Consider the following 24938-nt stretch of genomic DNA (forward strand, 5'->3'; position numbering starts at 1 on the left):
TTCTTTCTAAAGGTGCTTTAAGAAAGTAGTCGAACATCTTATTTCTTCTCTCCCCTAAATAAAGAATTTCAATGAAAAGTTTCAGGTTCCTCACTGTTTCTGAGAGACATGCTTTCGTTTGTTGACCTGTTCCTTCATGTAATCATATCTCACTGCGTATTCAATTCAGTCAAATACTTTCTGGAGTAAATATATGCATCACTCATATTTTCCTTGTTCCATCACTCTTTTACTTTTTCCTTATGTCCCACTCCATCACATGAGCGCTTGATGTACAATTTGGCAGGATGATTCTAAGAGGAAAGTACGTTTGCCAAGTAATCTAATAAAGTAGAACTGTGTTTAACCTGAATCACAGTGTTAAGCACTGCAACACTTTGGCTTACGATGAATTGCATCAATTCGTAAGAAATGTATCAAAAAACATATAAATGTAGGATGGCGTGTGGCTTGAATCATAAGTTCACACTTTATCCTCTTCGTGAAAATAATGCTATCCCATTTAGTTTTGTATTCTATAGTGCAATTGTTTTCAGGAATGGTTGTCTACCTTCCCTCGGAATGGGAAGGATGGAGAGAGAAATGAAATATCGTTACCAGACCAATGCCGTAGTAATTGTTATAAGGGAAGTGGCTCATGGGCGAGATGCTGCGGCTGATGCACGACCAAAGAAGTAAGGCAAGAGACAATGCCAAGGTCCCGCAGTAAAAAAGGAGACTGTCCATTTCGTGATTGCGATGCAGCAATAAGTGATGCTGAGATCGTACATGAGCCACAGGAGGGAGAAGGCGTTGCCGAGGTCCATGGCTGTGCTGCAAGAAGGAGACAGTGCCGATTTCCCACAGCGGTGCAACATGAAGGGAGAGCCATTGCTGAGGTTCCTGTCAAAGGTCATACGGCTAGATATGTTCACAAGAAGTTTCTGTACCTGCCACGGTACCTGTAACTAATCTACTGACGACCAAGGTGACATTTAGGTCTCGTTGCACTGTATATAATTATAATCAAAATAAATTTTTTAGTTGCTTTATGTGAAAGGACGAAGGTTTACCTATACTGAAACCCAATAGAGAAGATTTAAACCCTATAGAGATTTATAATATCAATTTTAAGTGGATCACTGTCGTGTATATTTGATGGTAGAAATTTACTTCTTGCTCTATTTTTTTTCTGGTGTCTGGCAATGTCCTTTCTACAAATATGTATGTATGCACAAACAGGTGAGGCGACTATAGTGCCACATGCAAAACCAGAGGGTAACTTGAATAAATAGTGCTGCTATTACGGAAAATGTAGCAACAGCAGATTGCATTGTCTGGGGAGTGCACTCCTGCGTCGGATTATCACTCGCTTCCATAAAGCCTTGAAGCGGAGTAACTCCAGTGCTTGCGCACTTTAAGCCCTAGCTCCGTTGGTTGGTTGTCCAGTACATACCAGCCAACAGCTGAGAGTCGGAAGTTGTCCAGCTACGTTTACTGGGATAGTAGGGCAACTATTATTTGCTTTGTCGCTGTCTCCCGCGTTTGCGAGGTAGCGCAAGGAAACAGACGAAAGAAATGGCCCAACCTACCCCCATACACATGTATATACATACACGTCCACACTCGCAAATATACATACCCATACATCTCAATGTACACATATATATACACACACAGACACATACATATATACACATGCACACAATTCACACTGTCTGCCTTTATTCATTCCCATCGCCACCTCGCCACACATGGAATAACATCCACCTCCCCCCTCATGTGTGCGAGGTAGCGCTAGGAAAAGACAACAAAGGCCCCATTCGTTCACACTCAGTCTCTAGCTGTCATGCAATAATGCCCGAAACCACAGCTCCCTTTCCTCATCCAGGCCCCACAGAACTCTCCATGGTTTGCCCCAGACGCTTCACATGCCCTGATTCAATCCATTGACAGCACGTCGACCCCTGTATACCATATCGATCCAATTCACTCTATTCCTTGCCCTCCTTTCACCTTCCTGAATGTTCAGGCCCCGATCACTCAAAATCTTTTCCACTCCATCTTTCCACCTGCAATTTGGTCTCCCACTTCTCCTCGTTCCCTCCACCTCTGACACATATATCCTCTTGGTCAATCTTTCCTCACTCATTCTCTCCATGTGCCCAAACCATTTCAAAACACCCTCTTCTGCTCTCTCAACCATGCTCTTTTTATTTCCACACGTCTCTCTTACCCTTACATTACTTACTCGATCAAACCACCTCACACCACATATTGTCCTCAAACATCTCATTTCCAGCACATCCACCCTCCTGCGCACAACTCTATCCATAGCCCACGCCTCACAACCATACAACATTGTTGGAACCACTATTCCTTCAAACATACCCATTTTTGCTTTCCGAGATAATGTTCTCGACTTCCACACATTCTTCAAGGTTCCCAGGATTTTCGCCCCCTCCCCCTCCCTATGATTCACTTCCACTTCCATGGTTCCATCCGCTGCCAGATCCACTCCCAGATATCTAAAACACTTTACTTCCTCCAGTTTTTCTCCATTCAAACTTACCTCCCAATTGACTTGACCCTCAACCCTACTGTACCTAATAACTTGCTCTTATTCACATTTACTCTTAACTTTCTTCTTTCACACACTTTACCACACTCAGTCACCAGCTTCTGCAGTTTCTCACATGAATCAGCCACCAGTGCTGCATCATCAGCGGACAACAACTGACTCACTTCCCAAGCTCTGTCATCCCCAACAGACTTCATACTTGCCCCTCTTTCCAAAACTCTTGCATTCACCTCCCTAACAACCCCATCCATAAACAAATTAAACAACCATGGAGACATCACACACCCCTGCCGCAAACCTACATTCACTGAGAACCAATCACTTTCCTCTCTTCCTACACGTACACATGCCTTACATCCTCAATAAAAACTTTTCACTGCTTCTAACAACTTGCCTCCCACACCTTATGTTCTTAGTACCTTCCACAGAGCATCTCTATCAACTCTATCATATGCCTTCTCCAGATCCATAAATGCTACATACAAATCCATTTGCTTTTCTAAGTATTTCTCACATACATTCTTCAAAGCAAACACCTAATCCACACATCCTCTACCACTTCTGAAACCACACTGCTCTTCCCCAGTCTGATGCTTTGTACATGCCTTCACCCTCTCAATCAATACTCTCCCATATAATTTACCAGGAATACACAACAAACTTATACCTCTGTAATTTGAGCACTCACTCTTATCTCCTTTGCCTTTGTACAATGGCACTATGCACGCATTCCGCCAATCCTCAGGCACCTCACCACGAATCATACATACATTAAATAACCTTACCAGCCAGTCAACAATACAGTCACCCCTTTTTTAATAAATTCCACTGCAGTACCATCCAAACCTGCTGCCTTGCCGGCTTTCATCTTCCGCAAAGCTTTTACTACCTCTTCTCTGTTTACCAAATCATTTTCCCTAGCCCTCTCACTTTGCACACCACCTCGACCAAAACCCTATATCTGCCACTCTATTATCAAACACATTCAACAAACCTCCAAAATACTCACTCCATCTCTTTCTAACATCACCACTACTTGTTATCACCTCCCCATTAGCCCCCTTCACTGAAGTTCCCATTTGCTCCCTTGTCTTACGCACTTTATTTACCTCCTTCCAGAGCATCTTTTTATTCTCCCTAAAATTTAATGATACTCTCTCACCCCAACTCTCATATGCCCTCTTTTTCACCTCTTGCACCTTTCTCTTGACCTCCTGTCTCTTTCTTTTAAACATCTCCCTCTCATTTGCATTTTTTCCCTGCAAAAATCATCCAAATGCCTCTCTCTTCTCTTTCACTAATAATCTTACTTCTTCATCCCACCACTCACTACCCTTTCTAATCAACCCACCTCCCACGCTTCTCATGCCACAAGCATCTTTTGCGCAAGCCATCACTGCTTCCCTAAATACATCCCATTCCTCCCCCACTCCCCTTACCTCCTTTGTTCTCACCTTTTTCCATTCTGTACTCAGTCTCTCCTGGTACTTCCTCACACAAGTCTCCTTCCCAAGCTCACTTACTCTCACCAACCTCTTCACCCCAACATTCTCTCTTCTTTTCTGACAACCCATACAAATCTTCACCTTCGCCTCCACAAGATAATGATCAGACATCCCTCCAGTTGCACCTCTCAGCACATTAACATTCAAAAGTCTCTCTCGCGTGCCTGTCAATTAACACGTAATCCAATAACGCTCTCTGGCCATCTCTCCTACTTACAGACCAAAGGGAAATCCCCAGGACTGAAGCAGTGTCCATCATCTGACTGCAGTCCTCTGCTTCCTTCGGGCGGCAGCACTGTGCGACCAAAGCCGAAGCGTCTACCCTTGTCACGGGTTTTCACTATCAACATGTAGTTAGGTCGGTTTGCCGACAAACATCCCAGCACAGCACCTGTAGATAGACCTTCCCTCACTTCACACTACTAACTGGCAATAGGAAAAAAAAAAAATGGTGATGCACTTCCCCATAACTCCACTTACTATTTGGAGTAATTGTCGATGTAGAGTTCCCATGATGCCAGAAACACTGGTGTTTATAGCCTAGCATGAAAGGTCTGGGTACTTCCAGGAGTCTTTTTCCTAATGTTCCTTCACACTCCTTGCCTGTGGTCATCATTCATACCCCATAGTGTGAATAATTTTCGTGCCTGGCACAACTTAAGGGTTGCTCCACAGCCCATCTAACCTAGTTCTATTTCATATCGAAAATGGGTATCCCAAAAGGCCTAAACACTTCACACCATCAGTATATCAAAAACAACAGACATCAAGGCAGACACTTCCTTCTGAACACATCCCAAGCCATTATAAGAGTTTGGCCCCATGCCTCATCCCTACTAGAGCACTCCATGGAGCCCCAGCAACTGCCAATAACTCACGCAACAGTAGCACTAAGAGAACTCATCAATAACCCATCCCTCCTGCAACACAGCCATAGACCCTCAGCACGGCTTCTTCCTTTTTGTAATATACCTATGGGACTTCGGCTAACCTCCTTCAGCATAAGTATGAAAATTTGGCCTTGCTTCCCCCTTCCACCAGCATGACCATGGGGCCTTGGACCTTCTCCTACAACATGGGGCTGTTTAGGGAATGCCTCTATCCTCCTGCAGCAGCATTACAGGACCAAGACAACACTTCTCTCATGCAGTACAACAATGGGACCTCATCAATGCTTCCTTTCTCTTACAGTTCAAGGATGGAACAACCATAGCAATGCCTCTACCCTTCTATAGCAGCTCCACAGGACCATGGCTACCCTCCCACACCTGCACCGAAGGACCATGGCAATGCTTCTCCCTTCCTACAGCAGCACAACGGGGCTATGGCAATGCCTCTACTCCTACAGCAGCACCATGGAACAGTGGCAATGCCTCCTCCCTTCTGCAGCACAACCAAATGATCTTGGTAATGCCTGCATCCTCCACTAGCACCAGCACCATCCAGTGGATTTCAGTAGTCCTACTCACCCTCCTGCAAGATAATCACAGTGCCTCAGCAATGTCTCCAACCCCCTGCAGCAGTACTACAAAATCATAAAACTATTTGCTTCTGTAGCAGCACCTTGGGACTCCTTTCTCATGTCTCCTCTTCCTGCACCAATATTGGCTATTGACTAAGTATCTCGTCTAATCACTGCACACCCTTGTACATATCACAAAAGCATTAATGTGTGACGACTTTTTCTGTGCCCCTTTCTCGATCATCACATAAAAAAGAGAGTTTAGAATAACACCACACAGGAAGTAAAGGCAACAAATGAAAAAATATCACAAAATGATCAGAGTCAGATGGGACTAAAACATATGAAATACACAGTAAGAGGTCAATAACAATTGATAATAAGTGGTGCAATCTATGGTATGTTGAAGATACTAATACAGTGACAAGTCAGCAAAGGGAGATAATCCATAGGGTATTGTGGTATAGGTTGATTTGGGTTGAGAAAAAAGGTAAGTACAATTTCACACATTTATTCCTGTTTCTACTGAAAATTAATTTTAAAATTAAGAGGTCTGTTACATTTCTACATGAATAAGAAACCCTAAAAATGAAAAAAACAAATGAAGAAGTTTTTGAACTTATATTTTCCATGTGAAGTGACAACAAAATCTGGTATAAAGTAAAAGTATGTATTATCTTGCCCCTCTCACTCTGCTGTCAATACTTAAGATCAAAATATAAACCCATCAACTTTTAATTTCCAGCTTCTTTTATCATACTGTGATTATAGATCTGATGAATTCATAACAATTATTCAAAAAATAATTGTAAGCCCTACCATTTTTCTGCAAATTAAGATTGAAGTAGAAATCACATGAAAAGCAATACTGCCAAGTAATATTTAATAAACATTATCCTAGAGAGAATTAACATCATGTAAGTAGAGATAATTACATTATGACCAGCTACTAACATAGCTACCTAACCTAGTATGCATTTTATTCAAAGCAACAGGATGCACTAACACTACAGAATGATCTTCAATATTTGCCACTTACTTTTATAGTTAACTAAACTGTGAGTGCCACATTTGTTCAGTCCTGGGTTTGCGAAAGCAACTGTTTTCATGCTCTAATGAGGAACTACTTGACTAATTTAACATATACAGAGCCTACAGAATAAGAAATATCAGAATATACAAGTTATATGTGTTGATAGTACAGAATACTGCATCCTTGGTGACCTAAAGCATGTGGATAAAAAAATACGAAAAAGTCTGTTACATTTACATTAACTGTGATAAACAGGCAATACAAATATAATTCATTTGTACATCCCTGAGCTAAGTTATAGATGAGTCAGTCATGTTAAGAACCTTACTTCCACACATACTGCATAAGTTATGTGCATGACATAATCAACAATTTCATGAGTCTAATATTCAAATAAAAAGGCAGACTTCCCAAAAGTAATATTCCTCAATCACACAAGGACATCATATATATATGGATGGTATTGCAGTGGAATTTATTAAAAAAGGGGGTGACTGTATTGTTGACTGGTTGGTAAGGTTATTTAATGTATGTATGACTCATGGTGAGGTGCCTGAGGATTGGCAGAATGCTTGCATAGTGCCATTGTACAAAGGCAAAGGGGATAAGAGTGAGTGCTCAAATTACAGAGGTATAAGTTTGTTGAGTATTCCTGGTAAATGATATGGGAGGGTATTGATTGAGAGGGTGAAGGCATGTACAGAGCATCAGATTGGGGAAGAGCAGTGTGGTTTCAGAAGTGGTAGAGTATGTGTCGATCAGGTGTTTGCTTTGAATAATGTATGTGAGAAATACTTAGAAAAGCAAATGGATTTGTATGTAGCATTTATGGATCTGGAGAAGGCATATGATAGAGTTGATAGAGATGCTCTGTGGAAGGTATTAAGAATATATGGTGTGGGAGGAAAGTTGTTAGAAGCAGTGAAAAGTTTTTATTGAGGATGTAAGGCATATGTACGTGTAGGAAGAGAGGAAAGTGATTGGTTCTCAGTGAATGTAGGTTTGTGGCAGGGGTGTGTGATGTCTTCATGGTTGTTTAATTTGTTTATGGATGGGGTTGTTAGGGAGGTGAATGCAAGAGTTTTGGAAAGAGGGGCAAGTATGAAGTCTGTTGTGGATGAGAGAGCTTGGGAAGTGAGTCAGTTGTTGTTCGCTGATGATACAGCGCTGGTGGTTGATTCATGTGAGAAACTGCAGAAGCTGGTAACTGAGTGTGGTAAAGTGTGTGAAAGAAGAAAGTTAAGAGTAAATGTGAATAAGAGCAAGGTTATTAGGTACAGTAGGGTTGAGGGTCAAGTCAATTGGGAGGTAAGTTTGAATGGAAAAAAACTGGAGGAAGTAAAGTGTTTTAGATATCTGGGAGTGGATCTGGCAGCGGATGGTACCATGGAAGTGGAAGTGAATCATAGGGTGGGGGAGGGGGCGAAAATCCTGGGAGCCTTGAAGAATGTGTGGAAGTCGAGAACATTATCTCGGAAAGCAAAAATGGGTATGTTTGAAGGAATAGTGGTTCCAACAATGTTGTGTGGTTGCGAGGCGTGGGCTATGGATAGAGTTGTGCGCAGGAGGGTGGATGTGCTGGGAATGAGATGTTTGAGGGCAATGTGTGGTGTGAGGTGGTTTGATCGAGTAAGTAACATAAGGGTAAGAGAGATGTGTGGAAATAAAAAGAGCGTGGTTGAGAGAGCAGAAGAGGGTGTTTTGAAATGGTTTGGGCACATGGAGAGAATGAGTGAGGAAAGATTGACCAAGAGGATATATGTGTCGGAGGTGGAGGGAACGAGGAGAAGTGGGAGACCAAATTGGAGGTGGAAAGATGGAGTGAAAAAGATTTTGTGTGATCGGGGCCTGAACATGCAGGAGGGTGAAAGGAGGGCAAGGAATAGAGTGAATTGGATCGACGTGGTATACCGGGGTTGATGTGCTGTCAGTGGATTGAATCAGGGCATGTGAAGCGTCTGGGGTAAACCATGGAAAGCTGTGTAGGTATGTATATTTGTGTGTGTGGACGTATGTATATACATGTGTATGGGGGTGGGTTGGGCCATTCCTTTCGTCTGTTTCCTTGCGCTACCTCGCAAACGCGGGAGACAGCGACAAAGCAAAAAAAAATATATATATATATATATATATATATATATATATATATATATATATATATATACTTTTTTTTTTCTTTTCATCCTATATATATTCGCCATTTCCTGCAAAACAAGGTAGCATCAAGAACAGAGGACTGAGCCTGAGAAGTAAAATCCCTACTTGGCACCCTTCTCTGTTCCCTCTTTTGGAAAGTAAAAACTGGAAGGGAGGATTTCCAATACAGTACAGAATTTATTTTAATTGTAATATAGTATGTCAACCCTCCATCAAGCAAGTGCTCTTTCAACTCCTAATAAGGCTTCATCTATACATGAGGAAAATCAGTTAAAAATAAGGCTTTACTGTTAATGACTAGATCCTAATATCACAGTTTACATAAGCGTTAAATAAATACCTGTACCAATAAATTAAGATAACCTACACAAGGTAGGAGTTACCAGACTCTATTTGCATGAGGTTACACCACAAGCAGAAGGTCGCCTTTGGTGAGGTTGTATCTCCATCAATTGATGAATGATAGTACAGTGCTGTTGAGAAAATTCTTATTCCAGAGGAGTCCATCATCTCTATGCAACAGTTATATTGCAGGAACCCTGTAAAGGTGTCCTTAGGTTACATAATCAAAAATTATCAAAGGGCACACTCAGATGACCGGCCAGCACCTTGGTTTATCATAAAACCCCAGGAGGGAGTTCAATCATCTTGGAGGCTACACTGATTTGAGGAATAAGGGGAAATGATGGATTCATTTGGAGTGAGAATGCCCTCGTATCTGTCCAGTGATGCAAATACAGCCTAGATGAAGATGATTTCTCACTTGCCTTGTAATCCCTTGTAGAGGGAGACTGATAATACCACCAACACCTTTGGTGTTCATTTATGAATAATGAGGTACTAATTTCATTGAAGTTTAAAATCACATACTTGGTGCATCTTCTTTTAGATAAAGATTTGGTTGATGAATGCTTAAGGAAAATTGTTAGCTCTCCCCTTGTGACACATCAGACATTAGCTAAAGCATTTGGTCACTGAACTCTTTTGTAAAAAAGCTACAATTTCAGGAGCTCCTACACCCCACTTTGGTCTCTCAAAATCTCCTCCAAAATAAGCCAAGATCTTGTGTGGTACAAGATTTTCAGTTTTTGTTGAAGGATCTGTACAAAGTTCACACATCCTACGAAAGATGTCTGTCATTCTTTTGACAATGTCTTCCTTATCCCATGTTAGCCCACATTTTCTCTTATGTTCTAGTTCCCTTAAAAAACTGTTTTTAAGAGCAAATGGACAAGGAGCAGGAATTTTCCAATACCTAGAGTCCCACCATGTAAACCTTTTCTTGACATGCCTAGGCATCCATGGCTCAGCCTTCATACAAGAAAGAAGCCTCTTACAAGCCAGATATGTGCGGCGCTCCTCAGCCTCCAGTTGGCTTAATATTGATGCCTCTGCTCCTGCAAAGGAAAGCCTCCAATGGCCATTCTCAATATTTGTAAGGTATAATTCATTCACCTCACTTGGGGTAAGGAATGGCTTAGTCACTTCCTTAAGCCATGGTACCTTCATCACAGGAACCAGATCAATCCCCACATGAAGAAGTGGGAACTCCTGTCCTTGCCATGCAAAAGCCAAACCCAAGCCAACCTGTGTCCGAATCAGACCAGGTGGTACAAGACTCAGGCGATGATCTTGGAAATGATAATCCCTGAGAGCTTTTTCTATGGAATGAAAAAATTTTCTTTTCCAGTTTGAGTTCTGGAGGAGTTTTTTGATATCCCCATTATCAGTGTGAACTTCAACACTCTGAGTATGACCTCTCAGCAGAATTTCTTGCTTGGATAAATTGACCACTTTCACTTTTATGTCTGGGAGGCCTTTGATGACATAATTTATATCATATTCATCTGGAGCATATAGACGAGTCTCATCTGCGGCACTACCAAGAAGCTCTAGTTTTCCTTGAAATTTTGGGTTAATGCAAGATACCTTTCCCATAATAACATTCAATTCATTCATTACAGCATAACGCACCTCTGCTGCTTCATCCTTCTTGAAATCAATAACTCTGTTTTGCATCAGAATATCAGTCAAATTTAGAGACTGAAAGTGGTATTTGATAGCTTCAATGCGGCTGTTGGCAAGCCAAGGTTTTTCATTTATAGGTATGTGGTCTCTGAGTTTTTGATACTGCTGTAAATATCTTAAGAAATTATTTCTCACCATAGGTGGTGTGTTACCCACTCTGCAGAGATTTATGGCACAGTGTAAAGACAAATATTCAAAAGCTTGGTCATGGCCAAACATAGCAGCTAGATGACTTGGATAACAACCAGATTTATCAATACAACTACAGTCACTGTAGGCAATTCTGAGCAAAAAAGCAATGAGAGATGTGTGACCAAAGGCAGCAGCTTGGTGGAGTGAGGTAGTGCCTGTTAGAGAATCCACCACAGTTTTCATATTCACTCTACCTATCTTCACGAGAAAGAAGGCTAGCTGCACTAAGCCTAACTGTGATACTAACAAAAGTATCCGGCGCATGTCAAATTTTGTAACACTGACTGTTTGTTGTTGGTGTGAGATGTCAGACCTATGGTAAGCTTTGAAGAGCTTACTCTGCAGGCGTAAAAGAGAGGAAATGGCATTCTTATCCTCTTCAGCCTTTGCCTTCTCCCTCTGATGGTTTAAGATCCTTGACTCCAGATCGTAGATTTCCTGCAAGTATATAGAATGATTATCTAAAAGGAGAATCTTGTTATCAGTGACAGGATCAAAAAGAAAATAAACTGATGAACATAGGATTTCATTCAAGGATAAATAAGACAGATTCAATCAAAAGACATAACTCTCATGCTTATGCTGATATCATTCCTGAAAGTCAGTTATACAAAGCCTGGATGGTAACACACTAACTCTATGAATGAATTCATATTTTAAATTTCAGTTCAACTTTACCTAGTATCTTTACCACTACAGAAATTAACTCTTATTAATAAGATGAGGAATAATCATGCCCCTCACTAACTCTTTATGGTATACAGTGAGAAAAAGGCTATGTACTGATTAGATACTGTTTTAGTAAAAATTGATAGTCAGGACATGCTTTCTAGGTTTTGCATGAGAACACTATAATACAAACCTTCTCTAGTGTTTCCCTTTTACTCTTAGGAAAGAGATCCCTCGGAAGCGTGCCAGTGATGTCTGGGATGTACAGACTGCCAGAGGTCTTAGCGAAGTGTCTTGCTAACTCCCAGTGATTGGCCCTCAGAGCTGCAGTAAGAGGTGTGAGCCCAGAACACTCATCTATGCTGAAAGGCATCACTCCAGCTTGCTCAAGGAATACTGCAGTCATGGGGCAATTTGCTTTTGCTGCCTCCACCATCACCCTTAGGAAATAATTATGATATCAATACTGGAGTCATGGTTCAAAGATATAATTGACAAGATTATATTCATATTACTAGTGACAGTAACTTGGAATGTTTATCAAAGTTTCATAATAATAAGGAGAAGGAATAAGAATGACTGTGCCTTCAATACCATTTGCTAACTGATTAGGTGAAAAAAAAACTTACCGAGGTGATGGTTTTTGTGAACGTGAAGCAGGAAGGCTGGGCCAGCATGCAAGCCATGGGTGAGGTCCCTGCAGTGTTATCAATATGCTACTGATCCCTTGATACAATTCATTAAAGTTGTGACTACTTGCCCGTCTTGCCTCCTCCTCTAGCATATGCTCAACAGACTGGTAGAAATAATGATACCATATCTGTTATGCCAAATTTCATACCATAATGGAAAAATGGACATGTAACCAGTATGAGAAGCCCAGCTCAGGATCAATGAATATGGCATTAGGCATCCATATCCAATGAGTATCATGTACATTTTATTCATTTAAGAAAAAGGTTGCAAATGCTTTCACTGGAAAAAAAAATGTGCGGAAGCAACAGTACGACTGGTGTGATTACAAAAGTCCTGTAAAAAGACATTCAAGATTTGTCCAAAGAGCCAAGAAAACTAAAAACATTTCAAAGGTAAAGCAGAGAAAAGGATAATATACAATGATACAGTTATTACCATGATAAGTATCATTATTGATATTAATAGAGAGAACAAGGAGAATGGGTTACCAAATTGGAATTGGAAGGATGTAGTGAAAAAAACTGAATAACTGGGGCCTGAACATGCAAAAGCATGAAAGGCATGCACAGAATGGAGTGAATTGGAATACTGTTATATGCAGGGCTCGACATGCTTTCAAATGGAACTAATCCAGGGTATGTGAAGCTACTGGGGGACACCATGGAAAGGTCTGTGGGGCCTGGTTGTGGATTGGGAGCTGTGGTTTCGGTGCATTAAACATGACAGCTAGAGAATAGATGTGAGTGAATGTGGCCTTTCTTCATTTGCTCTTGGTGCTACTTTGCTAATATGGGAAATGGCAATCAAATATGAAAATTCAAATGTGATATATACTGTATTTTCTAAGCAGTGTTCCTAATACCTTGATTTCATAGTCATAAAAAGTTCACACTACTAATTTGCCCTTTATGTTTTGATTCACATTTTCAAAATATTCAGTATGAAGAATCACTCACCCTAGTTACCAACATTTTGACAAATGTTGTCACATCTGGTGAGAGCCATGCCAACTGAAGGAGGTTGAGTCCATATGTGACAGGGGTGAGTGGTGCTCCTGCTGCCACCAGAAGTGTCAAGATCCTGGGTCGATTCCTAGTAACTGCGAGAACTAAAGCATGTGTTGGAAACTGACCAGTGGCCTCAAGGGGTGATCCTCTTACCAGCAAACAGCAAGCATCTTTCACATTATCACTGTAACAGATGACTTCCAGCAGTTGGCCATAGAGTTGTTCATCATCTTCAACAGACTGTAAAACCATACACACAATAAAAAGTTCCTTGCAGTTGATATATTCTGGTAACCTTGTATCACAGCAATCTTCAATAGACTAATACAACACAATGCACACACAATAAGCATTCTCTTAGAGCTGTTACATCTGGCTAACCTTGTATCACAGTAAACAGATTAATGGGACTTGTAGTGTTAGCAAATGTTCTTAGCTTACCTGTTTGGATGGAGGATAGGCTACAAGAAATCATTAACAGTAATGAAAGATTATAAGGCTGTGCTTTCATTTCTTGAAGAAAAATCATCATTTTTGATATGTGAAATTAAAAGAAAAATGTACTGCTACAATTTGTGGAAAAATCTCACTATATCTCTTTCTCAACCTCTCCATAAATAAAATAAAATGAATTCTCATGACTATCAATATCATCTTACATGTGTCTGTTGCATGAGAAAGCATATCATACCAGAGGAGAAGTCAGAGCATCCTGGATGAGATCAGCCACCTCCCAGTAGCCAGCTGATTGTGCTAGGTTCATAGGGGTGCGACCATCATGAGTGATGGCTCGAGGGTAAACATAGCAGCCTTCCTCCAACAAGACTTTCACAGTCTTCTTTTTGCCATATTGTGCTGCTATGTGCAAAGCAGTGAAGCCTTGTTTGTCTTGGTAGTGGCCATCTCTGATGTTCGGGATTCTCTCCTTAAGCTTACCCCACTCACCCTCACTTGCCCAGCGAAGCACAACTTTCTCATTATCATCATAAATGGCCCGGCTATCATCCTGCCAAAGAAAAGGCATATCAAGGACTACACTTTTCATGACCAGGCATCTTCCTTTCTTACTCTTACTTTCTTTTTCCAGAAGTACTAGTTACATACAAGGACTCCCATCAAGGTCAGGCTCTGGACAGATGACACAAGGCATAAAATGATTCCAGGCATTTCTCCTATACCCATAAATCAAGGTGCTATCACTGTTGAACACGTTTTTCTACTCAGTAAATTTACCATCTCTCTTATCGTCTCAATTGCTAAATGACTTCATTCAGAAGACGTTATTAAGAGTAATTGTTAATTCTTGAGTTCTGGAAAAGGTAAAACAGTACAGAAGTAAAAAATTATATCATCTTGGTATTCTGATAACAATGAACCTTCAAAATATTCATTTACAATTTTTTTTTCCCAAAAGATGAAATAAAGTAAGGGTATATTTTCACCAGAAAAAATACTAGGGTTAAGTATATAGTGAGGGTAAAAACTACATTCATAAGGTATATATCACCAAAACTATAAGAAATCATCATCTTTTTCAATGTCATACTAAGATCTATGTGGAAAGAATGCTGAATCAGTTCTCGTTAACTGATTCAGTACCTTGAATGTCCTTGTAGACACTGGTTGAGAATCTAGGACAACTTTTGGTAACTTGCTGAAGAACCAGTGAGCATGGCTTTGACCCCATACATCTGCAAGGATGGCTGGTGTACGTTCCTTATAGTCCCTGACAGTTGGATCCAGTTCATAGTTCAGCAGTACTTGTGCTGCCTCTATGCAACCTCCCAAACCTGCTACATGGAGGGCTGTCCATCCTGCAAATGTTTGGGCATCAAGGTCACAACCAGCTTGAATCAAAACATGAATGACATCAATCTGGTTCTTGCGGGCAGCCTTATGGAGAGGAGTGTAGTTGTTGTGGGTCCTCGCATTCTTGTTTGCACCTGCCTGGAGTAGCATTGTTACACACTTAACTGCACCAGTCCAAGCTGCTCTGTGCAAAGGTGTCTGTTCTGAAAGACAATAAATATGATTCTAAATAATTTCATTTAAATCTTTCACTATCACACACAGACCTATAACACTGCTATGTATGTTACATCTCACAAAATCATTCATTAATGATTTCATTCATACCATCATACAGCATAAAACACACAGACTATATTACATTTCTAAGTTAAGCTACAAAAAAGTTCAGTTTTAACTGAGATTTTTGACAACCTGAACTTTAAGAAGCCATTACCCAACATTTAGGCAACAAGACAATCTAACATACTGTATTCATCCTTGGTGGTGGCCTCAATGTTGCCATGATGCTGTAGCAGCACTCTCAGTGCTGTCTCGTGACCCATCTCAGCAGCCACATGCAGGGGTGTCCTCTCTTGCGATCCACGATCATCTACAGAAATCCCCTGCCTCCAGCAAGCGAGGTATCAGATGGGCGTGATTCCTGGCAGAAGCTTGGCACAAAAGAGTGCCCCCTGGGCAGTATGGATCATCATGGAAGAGTACATGTGGGTCTGCACCAGCACGAAGAGCCTTATCAACGCCTTCTGAGTCTCCAGTTTGTACTGCTCTCACCAGCTCCTGCAACATATGCTAGATGAGTCATCTGGAGGAATGATGCCAGTCAGTACATGGTGGTCTCTATATAAGGAGGAAGGTTAAGAAGGCAAACCAAAATAAATTTCAGGAGTGTCTCAACTATGCTGAAAGAATGGATAGACCTATTTATAATGATAAACTGTCTGGAAATAAATGGATGAGATAATACACAAATAAGCATATTAATCAGTCCTACATAAAGGATTAATTACTGAACTTGAAAAATCCACTTTCATTTCTTAAAGATAGCAGAGACAAAATATCTTGACAATGATCATTCAACAGAATGTCTAAGAATGAACTCAGTTAACCTAAAATACTAGGTACTTGACTTCCTATTTGCAGTGAATGTCTTGTTTTCCAACCTAGTCTCAAAAGAAACGGCTTGATCTTCTTAAGTATGTCTGAAAGAAGACAGATGATACCACAAATACATCGTGTCCACAAGCCTACTATGAACTACAATGGCACCAAATACACCACTCTAATTGTACCCCATTTAGGTGTAGCAAGAGACCTTTGTTGAGACAGACATCAAATGGTATGTAAATCACACCAGGCAGATTTGAAATTGCCTTTCACGAGACATCAGCAATATCAGTCTCAAGATTATTAAATGAATGTTCATCTTATAATTCTAACTTAGTGAAGCCTGGAGACCGGTTTATTGTATGTCATTTGGGATCACCAGCAAACACAGCAACTGAGTACTAATGAGATTGTAACCACAATAAGAGAGAAACAATTCCTCAGTGCGTAAGTACACTGTTTGAAAAGATATTGCAGTATGAGTATTAGATGGAAATGATGATAGAGACAGAATTGGCTCTCCAAAGTTACAGTCTCTTTGAAATCAGAAAAAAATGGAATTCCACAACGATTTCTGAGATTAACCAAAGCACACTTCGTCTTACTAAGCTACTATGCTAAAGCTGATCAAGGCTGGCATTCCATGGATGATTATCTTTTAGTTATATTTAATTACTGTTATTATGAAAATGACAGTGATATGGCCCAGCAATGCTAGCCTAAAATAATTCAAGGGGGAAGTACAACACAGCTCCAGAGATCTATCACTTCCACAGCCAGATCACAATCACCCTGCATCAGTCAAATCTGGCACCAGGATAATTCACTGATAGTTTCCAATACGTTTACTAACAAAATATATTCAACAGAGTGACTACGACCATTTATAAAATATAGTCAACAGACACTGACTACGACCATTTATAAGGTAATGAGTTTTGGAGAAGGTTGACTCTTGTGTATATTACAGTATATCATTCCTAATACAATTGTAACCTCAGGTAATAAGAACCAAGAACCTCGCGTGCCTTCCTCGATTTAGTAAGCCATTCCACACAGGTAATTTCCCTCAAGTTTTGTAAAGGGCTTTCATTCAGTTTCATTCATACGCAGCAACAATCGAAAGGGACCATATATATATATATATATATATATATATATATATATATATATATATATATATATATATATATATATATATATATATATATATGGACACTGGTGGTGTAAAGGTTAGCGTTCCTGAATGTGAAGCAATCACGGGCCGCCCAGAGTCGAACGCTTCGAACCCTAGTTACAGCAGTCGGTCCACAGTCAACCCAGATGTTTATCCATCCCCTAATACGGGGTTATTAGTTGAAATGGGTACCTGGCTTACGCTAAGGTATATAATTTGCTTTAAATCACTGACTGTGGCAATTCAGTCCGCGGGAGTATTAGTAAAATAGAGTCAAACAAGATATTAGCAAAAGTTCTCTAATACAAACTATATGTGTTTGAAAGCGAGTGTTCTTGGGGAAGCATAGACGTCATGAGTGGGTCCGTCACTGATGGATTACTTATCAGTAAGGATTTTAACGATTGATCGGAGGACTTGAGCCTCCTTTGGAATAAGAAAAGGTTATCTCATGTGACAAGGTGAGATTACGTTTATCGCTTGTGGTGATACGAGAATGGTTTTCTTGATTAGATCTCGGGAGCCATGAAACTAAGAACGCCTGATATTGTGTGTTTCTTGATATTATTTCTGACTTTTTCCTTAATATTTGAATAAATCCTCCTCAGTCTACATCCGGAAAATGTTGCTTTCAAAAATTCAGATTTTTCATTCCCTTCCCAAATGATTATTGAGAGGGCTTAATTTCTTATCTTCATTAGCCACTCTGCAGATAAGTGTAGCCTGTGAAAAGTGACATTTAACACAATCCACATCTTGACAATTTATAATTGATATATCCTGCTAAATAGCCTGGCTTCATAAACTGTTGAATATATATATATATATATATATATATATATATATATATATATATATATATATATATATATAAACTAAATTATGATTCTCATCACGCAGGAGATGAGTGTGGTGCGTACTGCGGTTCTTGTAGTGCGCGGCGCCTGCCGGATTGAGCTTGCGTGCAGGAGTGCCGCGGGCGTGGCCGTAGGTCCCTTGTTGATACAGCTGCTCCTCATGACGGCCGGAGGCGATGACCTGCGCCAGTTCTGCCGAAGGTGAACATCGGAGATGGGGTACCAAGAGGAACCTGCCTGGAGAAACGTCAGGAGTCAAGTTGGGACTTCTACTGACGGAGGAAGCGCCCTAAGGGCGGCTTGAGCCTAAAGTCACTTGGCCACGACATTAGGAACTGGAGTGGCACATTTGTTGTCGGGAGCGAGTCCTTTGGTGATGCCACGGGTATATAAGAAGCAGGATGATCAGGTCATGAAGGCGGTCTGGGAGGAGAGGTAACCCATAAAGGGAAACTGGAGACGTCGCAGGGCGTCGTAAGGTGCAGAAGTGCGGCTGTATTTGACCTGCCCACCGGACGTCTTGTGCAGGTGTCATGGAGCTATAATGCAGGTGCAAACGTAGGTACGGCCACCACCAGCTGCTCATCATTTCTTTAGGAATCAACAAGTTACATGATGTATCACGCGTGACCTGCCACCACGTCAAGGTGGCAATGTAGAGCGATATTGGGTCGCTACACACACAAACTATATATATATATATATATATATATATATATATATATATATATATATATATATATATATATATATATATATCACCAAAGAAATGGCTAAACGAAGAAATCAGCATTACTACTGAGCCAATAATCAAACGAATATCCGCAGTGCAGTACTGTGAATGTTATATAAGGATAAAATACACATACTTCACTTCGTTAAGAAAAGAGAATGACTCTCACGTCTTCATCAACTATTGGATACTAAAATCATCCAAAACACAAAAGTTAAACAATTTACCTCTGTGAGACGGCTCACCCCCACGGTCATCTCAGTGTATCTGGGTGTCTGTGATCTGGTAAAACCCAATGGCGACAGAAACGTTCAGCAGCAAAGGTCAGCGAGCTGCGACGTGTCCCCCTCAGCCTGCAGTGGACATTTACAATCGTCAGCCCTTCTTTGTCTATTAGTATTCTGTAGATATAATGACATTTAGAATTAAGCTCCCTTTCATTATTAGCCTGTCTCATGCTCTGTTCCATCTACAGTAGATTTTCGTCATTCAGATTGTGACATAAACTATATGTAAATACTAATAATGTGATCTAATGTGATTATGAACTTACAGTGTAATTCAGTCCAGTACACATACCAAACATCAACTAATTACGAAGTAAATGAATTAATTATATATCGTGTTTGCAAATCACTATCTTTAAAGAGTAAAACATTCAGTTATCTATACTGTCTACTAAGAACAATTACCTCTTACTCTCTAATATAAACAACCTAATAAACAATCCATCAATGCGATTTACATACAATCAGTCTAAACTTAGAACCACACCATTCTGTGCAATAAATCAGTTGTCCATATGGGTTGTAAACCCGTTAATTACCCAAACGTACCGTTAATCAAGTAATTACCTATCTCGTGCCTACTTTGTTAAATCATTATCTTCTTTGATTAACCTAACTTTCATGGCAGGCTCCAATCACAAAGTCCTTATCAAGGTTAGAATTTGAAAGGCATGAGAATCTAAAAAGAATAAAAAAGAAAGTAAAACAGTAAAGATATATATATTTTATTTTTTTATTTTATTATACTTTGTCGCTGTCTCCGCGTTTGCGAGGTAGCGCAAGGAAACAGACGAAAGAAATGGCCCCCCCCCCATACACATGTATATACATACGTCCACACACGCAAATATACATACCTACACAGCTTTCCATGGTTTACCCCAGACGCTTCACATGCCTTGATTCAATCCACTGACAGCACGTCAACCCCGGTATACCACATCGCTCCAATTCACTCTATTCCTTGCCCTCCTTTCACCCTCCTGCATGTTCAGGCCCCGATCACACAAAATCTTTTTCACTCCATCTTTCCACCTCCAATTTGGTCTCCCTCTTCTCCTCGTTCCCTCCACTTCCGACACATATATCCTCTTGGTCAATCTTTCCTCACTCATTCTCTCCATGTGCCCAAACCACTTCAAAACACCCTCTTCTGCTCTCTCAACCACGCTCCTTTTATTTCCACACATCTCTCTTACCCTTACGTTACTCACTCGATCAAACCACCTCACACCACACATTGTCCTCAAACATCTCATTTCCAGCACATCCATCCTCCTGCGCACAACTCTATCCATAGCCCACGCCTCGCAACCATACAACATTGTTGGAACCACTATTCCTTCAAACATACCCATTTTTGCTTTCCGAGATAATGTTCTCGACTTCCATATATATATATATATATATATATATATATATATATATATATATATATATATATATATATATATATATGTGTGTGTGTGTGTGTGTGTGTGTGTGTGTGTAAGTGTATAGGTATACGGTGATTTTAAAGAAAGCTATCAAATCTAGCGGAGTAACATACCTATTATATTAAGGAAGAACAACCAAAAGGTATTTGAATTTACTCCCCACAACACATATAAAATGAATTAAATAGCAATACATCTTTACTGTAGCCACTCTATATGACCCATACCAACTCTCACCCAAAAATCTCTCTGGCCCGGAAACTAGAATTACTAATTTAATTAATCTAGTACGTTTTAAATGTAACGCTGGCAGCTGTAGTAGTCCAAGGTGTAGTCAGGGCATGGCTAGGCTAACACCATGAAATGATTCAGGCGACGCTGGATATACAGTCAAAACACTCAAGATGTGGTATGACGTAACATACCTATGTACATGTCAGGAACATGCAAGTGTGAGCCCTCCCAGCACCGCACGTCCCCCCACAGCTTGGTACAAACGTTATCACACATGATACCAGTGATAGATCGGCACCTCAGATTCACCAAAGGAAATGCTGAGGTTTCTTGCTTAGAACAATACTTATCATACATCATCTCTAATTAATGGTTGCCATGAAAGAAATTGAAAGATTGGCGTCAATAACTGTATTAAAATCCATTCCCTAATTATTCTGCGCAAAATATGTTGTTTTTAAAACTACAGAGTCCGTGTGTTGCTGGATTTATTTCCGGAGACAGGCTATACCTTACTTATTTTCCTTTACTTCCAATAAATTACCGTTGTTTTGTCTTAAAGAAGTAACAATGGTTTTTATAAAAGATGTAATGCTGTGGTTTATAATCGATCCATAACAATCAAACTCATCATTATTAAAGTACAGAGCTTAATGTCAGAACTTCGGTTAAACGAAATGTTTTGTTGAAATTACAACTAAATGTCAATACAATAAAGACTTCATATAAGAAACCCTTATGATATTAACTAAATGACGCTGTAAACTGCCTGAGCTCATGAGACCAGGTCAGACAACGCTTTAACAAGAAAATCGCACCGTAACAAGTGCATAGAGGATTATATGAACGTACATAATCTCAATCGTAAACAGTAAGATGTTACATACCTTGTTGAATGTTAAAGATAAGATTCTTAACTGTAACCGATGCATTACTGATAGACAAATCTATCCACGTGCGACGCTATAATTCTTGTTCCAACTACACGTCTTTGTAATAGGAAATATTTTCCAGTAATAATTTTTTTATAAGCTCAATAATCATAAAAAGCTGGAAATCCACACCAGACTAAAATGCGAACGGTTTATTTTGTAGAATATTCATTAACGTCATTATTCTAGCTTTTTGTAAGGCTAAATATCGATATACATCATTCGATATAGATTTTGGAGATCATCCGCACATATTTATATATCATTGATGCTGCAAGAAATATAAAATAAGCATCATGCATTTATCCTTAATTGATATTACGAAAGCCAGGCTCATATCTCTTGATATAATAAGTATTGTACGTGACTAGAAGCAAAATTCACAGCTAAAATCACTAAGACAATCTAGAGATTATAACGAAGGCGTACGATACCACAGCGATACCGCAGCGATAAGAAATACTCGTTGATAACCACCATATCAATTCCGGGTTTATCATCGATCTCTCACCTAATCCCTGCACTTTGTGTCAAACTTTTCTTTGCGTGTTTGTTAAGATTGGCGGAGACTGAGTCTGGCACTGGCTTTGGTCATGTCAGCCTGGTCTCGGTCGCGCCATTATTAATAACTGGTTGGACGTGTGTGCTCTCGAGGCGCCGCCATCACTGACAGGGCTCTTAGGTAGATGTATGTGTGTCTCTCGTGTAAAATGTGTAGAACTACTTCATCCTAAATAAAAACTGATTCACAATGACGAACTTTGACGTAGATTCCTTACACATATTGTCGACTGCGCAGTCAAGGGCGACGGCCGGAAGATGACTCAAGGGCTGTACGTACATGGAGGGAGACGCGCATCCGAGACTGGGCCATACCAGAGAATCTATCAGTAAACTTGTACACTTAATCACGTACTTTTCAGAAGACCAATCATTTTTATATAATCATCTATGAATATATGTACATAAGAAACAGCTAGGATATAACTGATTTTTCTAACAGATTATAATTACTAGAAATTAGAAAAAAAATACTTTTAATTCTTTGTGTGCGACGTAGTTAGTTCAGTCAAATAATGACAATTGTGTCTATGCTTTGCCTATGACTGTAGGTTAATCAAAACTTCTTTTAAGTTTGCGTTTTTCCCCGAAATCTTAGTTTCATGTCAATACCTTATGCTGGCCATCACTCTCGTTCCTTAATATGAGAGTTTCTTTCATGTAATTTCAAACGGAAAGCACAATTTCTCATTATCTATTCAAGCACAACAGCATTTCTAAAGTGGTAAAGAATTTGGAATCAATTATCGATATTATTAAGTTTATTATCGTAGCACTTCAATCCTGCAATATAAAGCTATCATCAAATTCAAGTTAAAATATATCCTTTGTAAGGCTTTACGTGAGACGTATCTTTTAGTCATTTAATAAAAGAATAAGCAATGAATATTTTATCACATCACTTGACCCTTTAAACTACTATAAGGCGGACGGCAACTTGCCAGATATATACATAAACTGCCTCACAAGGTAACATGTGTCGTCGTAATTTACCTTTAAACTAACCTAATATAAAAGTACATATTTTAGATGTGAATGATACAAAATCTGAAAAAATCTGAAATTACCATTAATCAGTTGGTGGCGATGAAAGCCAGCAATAACACATAGCGCACTATATATGTATATGTTCTAAACAAAGTCACTTCTTTCGTTTCTCTATGAGGAAGGCGATTAACACATAAACCTCAACACAGCACAACACAAACTGACGGAAACTTTCCTTAGCAGTATGTTAGTCTCTTGCGCTTAAACACGTCAGTTATCGTTTAGTGAACTACCAAAATGTTCTTTCCTGGTATCTTTTAAATATGTCTTACTCTCTGATATTTCTTATGTTCGTGTCATTTAGCATGTCATTGATGGGTATTTATGACCGACTCTCTCAGCAAATTTTTGTAAGCTGAAGAAAACTTGGTAATCAATATTTTGAATATTCACGACATGGCAGTTTTCCATGAGGGCGATGCGAAACGTTTCGCGTCGCGGTAACTCCATCAATATTATGTAAGACGTCATGTCACATTGCCATGCACCTCTTGCCTTTCCAAGTATAAGACATTGGATTTCGTACAGATAACAATGCAATATCATATTTGCCTAGATGGCTCTGAAATGAGTTTATTATTTCTACGGTTGGTCTAACGACAGTATGAGGGGTATATATATATATATATATATATATATATATATATATATATATATATATATATATATATATATATATTTTTTTTTTTTTTTTTTTTTATACTTTGTCGCTGTCTCCCGCGTTTGCGAGGTAGCGCAAGGAAACAGACGAAAGAAATGGCCCAACCCCCCCCCATACACATGTATATACATACGTCCACACACGCAAATATACATACCTACACAGCTTTCCATGGTTAACCCCAGACGCTTCACATGCCTTGATTCAATCCACTGACAGCACGTCAACCCCGGTATACCACATCGCTCCAATTCACTCTATTCCTTGCCCTCCTTTCACCCTCCTGCATGTTCAGGCCCCGATCACACAAAATCTTTTTCACTCCATCTTTCCACCTCCAATTTGGTCTCCCTCTTCTCCTCGTTCCCTCCACCTCCGACACATATATCCTCTTGGTCAATCTTTCCTCACTCATTCTCTCCATGTGCCCAAACCATTTCAAAACACCCTCTTCTGCTCTCTCAACTACGCTCTTTTTATTTCCACACATCTCTCTTACCCTTACGTTACTTACTCGATCAAACCACCTCACACCACACATTGTCCTCAAACATCTCATTTCCAGCACATCCATCCTCTTGCGCACAACTCTATCCATAGCCCACGCCTCGCAACCATACAACATTGTTGGAACCACTATTCCTTCAAACATACCCATTTTTGCTTTCCGAGATAATGTTCTCGACTTCCACACATTCTTCAAGGCCCCCAGAATTTTCGCCCCCTCCCCCACTCTATGATCCACTTCCGCTTCCATGGTTCCATCCGCTGCCAGATCCACTCCCAGA

The 24938-nt window shown here is 39.9% G+C and overlaps 1 protein-coding gene across 1 annotated transcript; it reads right to left on the reverse strand.

The window, feature by feature from the left end:
• Window positions 1-6022: 6022 nt before the first annotated feature.
• On the reverse strand, window positions 6023-23629 carry LOC139756907 (uncharacterized). The gene is given in 10 exon segments (XM_071676818.1): window positions 6023-11375; window positions 11800-12046; window positions 12236-12402; window positions 13259-13549; window positions 14001-14315; window positions 14909-15321; window positions 15588-15723; window positions 15725-15898; window positions 19220-19345; window positions 23510-23629. Coding segments are annotated over 9 exon segments (3477 nt in total). The 5' UTR covers window positions 19250-19345; window positions 23510-23629; the 3' UTR covers window positions 6023-9671.
• Between the last annotated feature and the right edge of the window lie 1309 nt (window positions 23630-24938).

This window comes from Panulirus ornatus, chromosome 23 (assembly GCF_036320965.1).
Source record: "Panulirus ornatus isolate Po-2019 chromosome 23, ASM3632096v1, whole genome shotgun sequence".
Taxonomy (NCBI): Eukaryota; Metazoa; Arthropoda; class Malacostraca; order Decapoda; family Palinuridae; genus Panulirus; species Panulirus ornatus.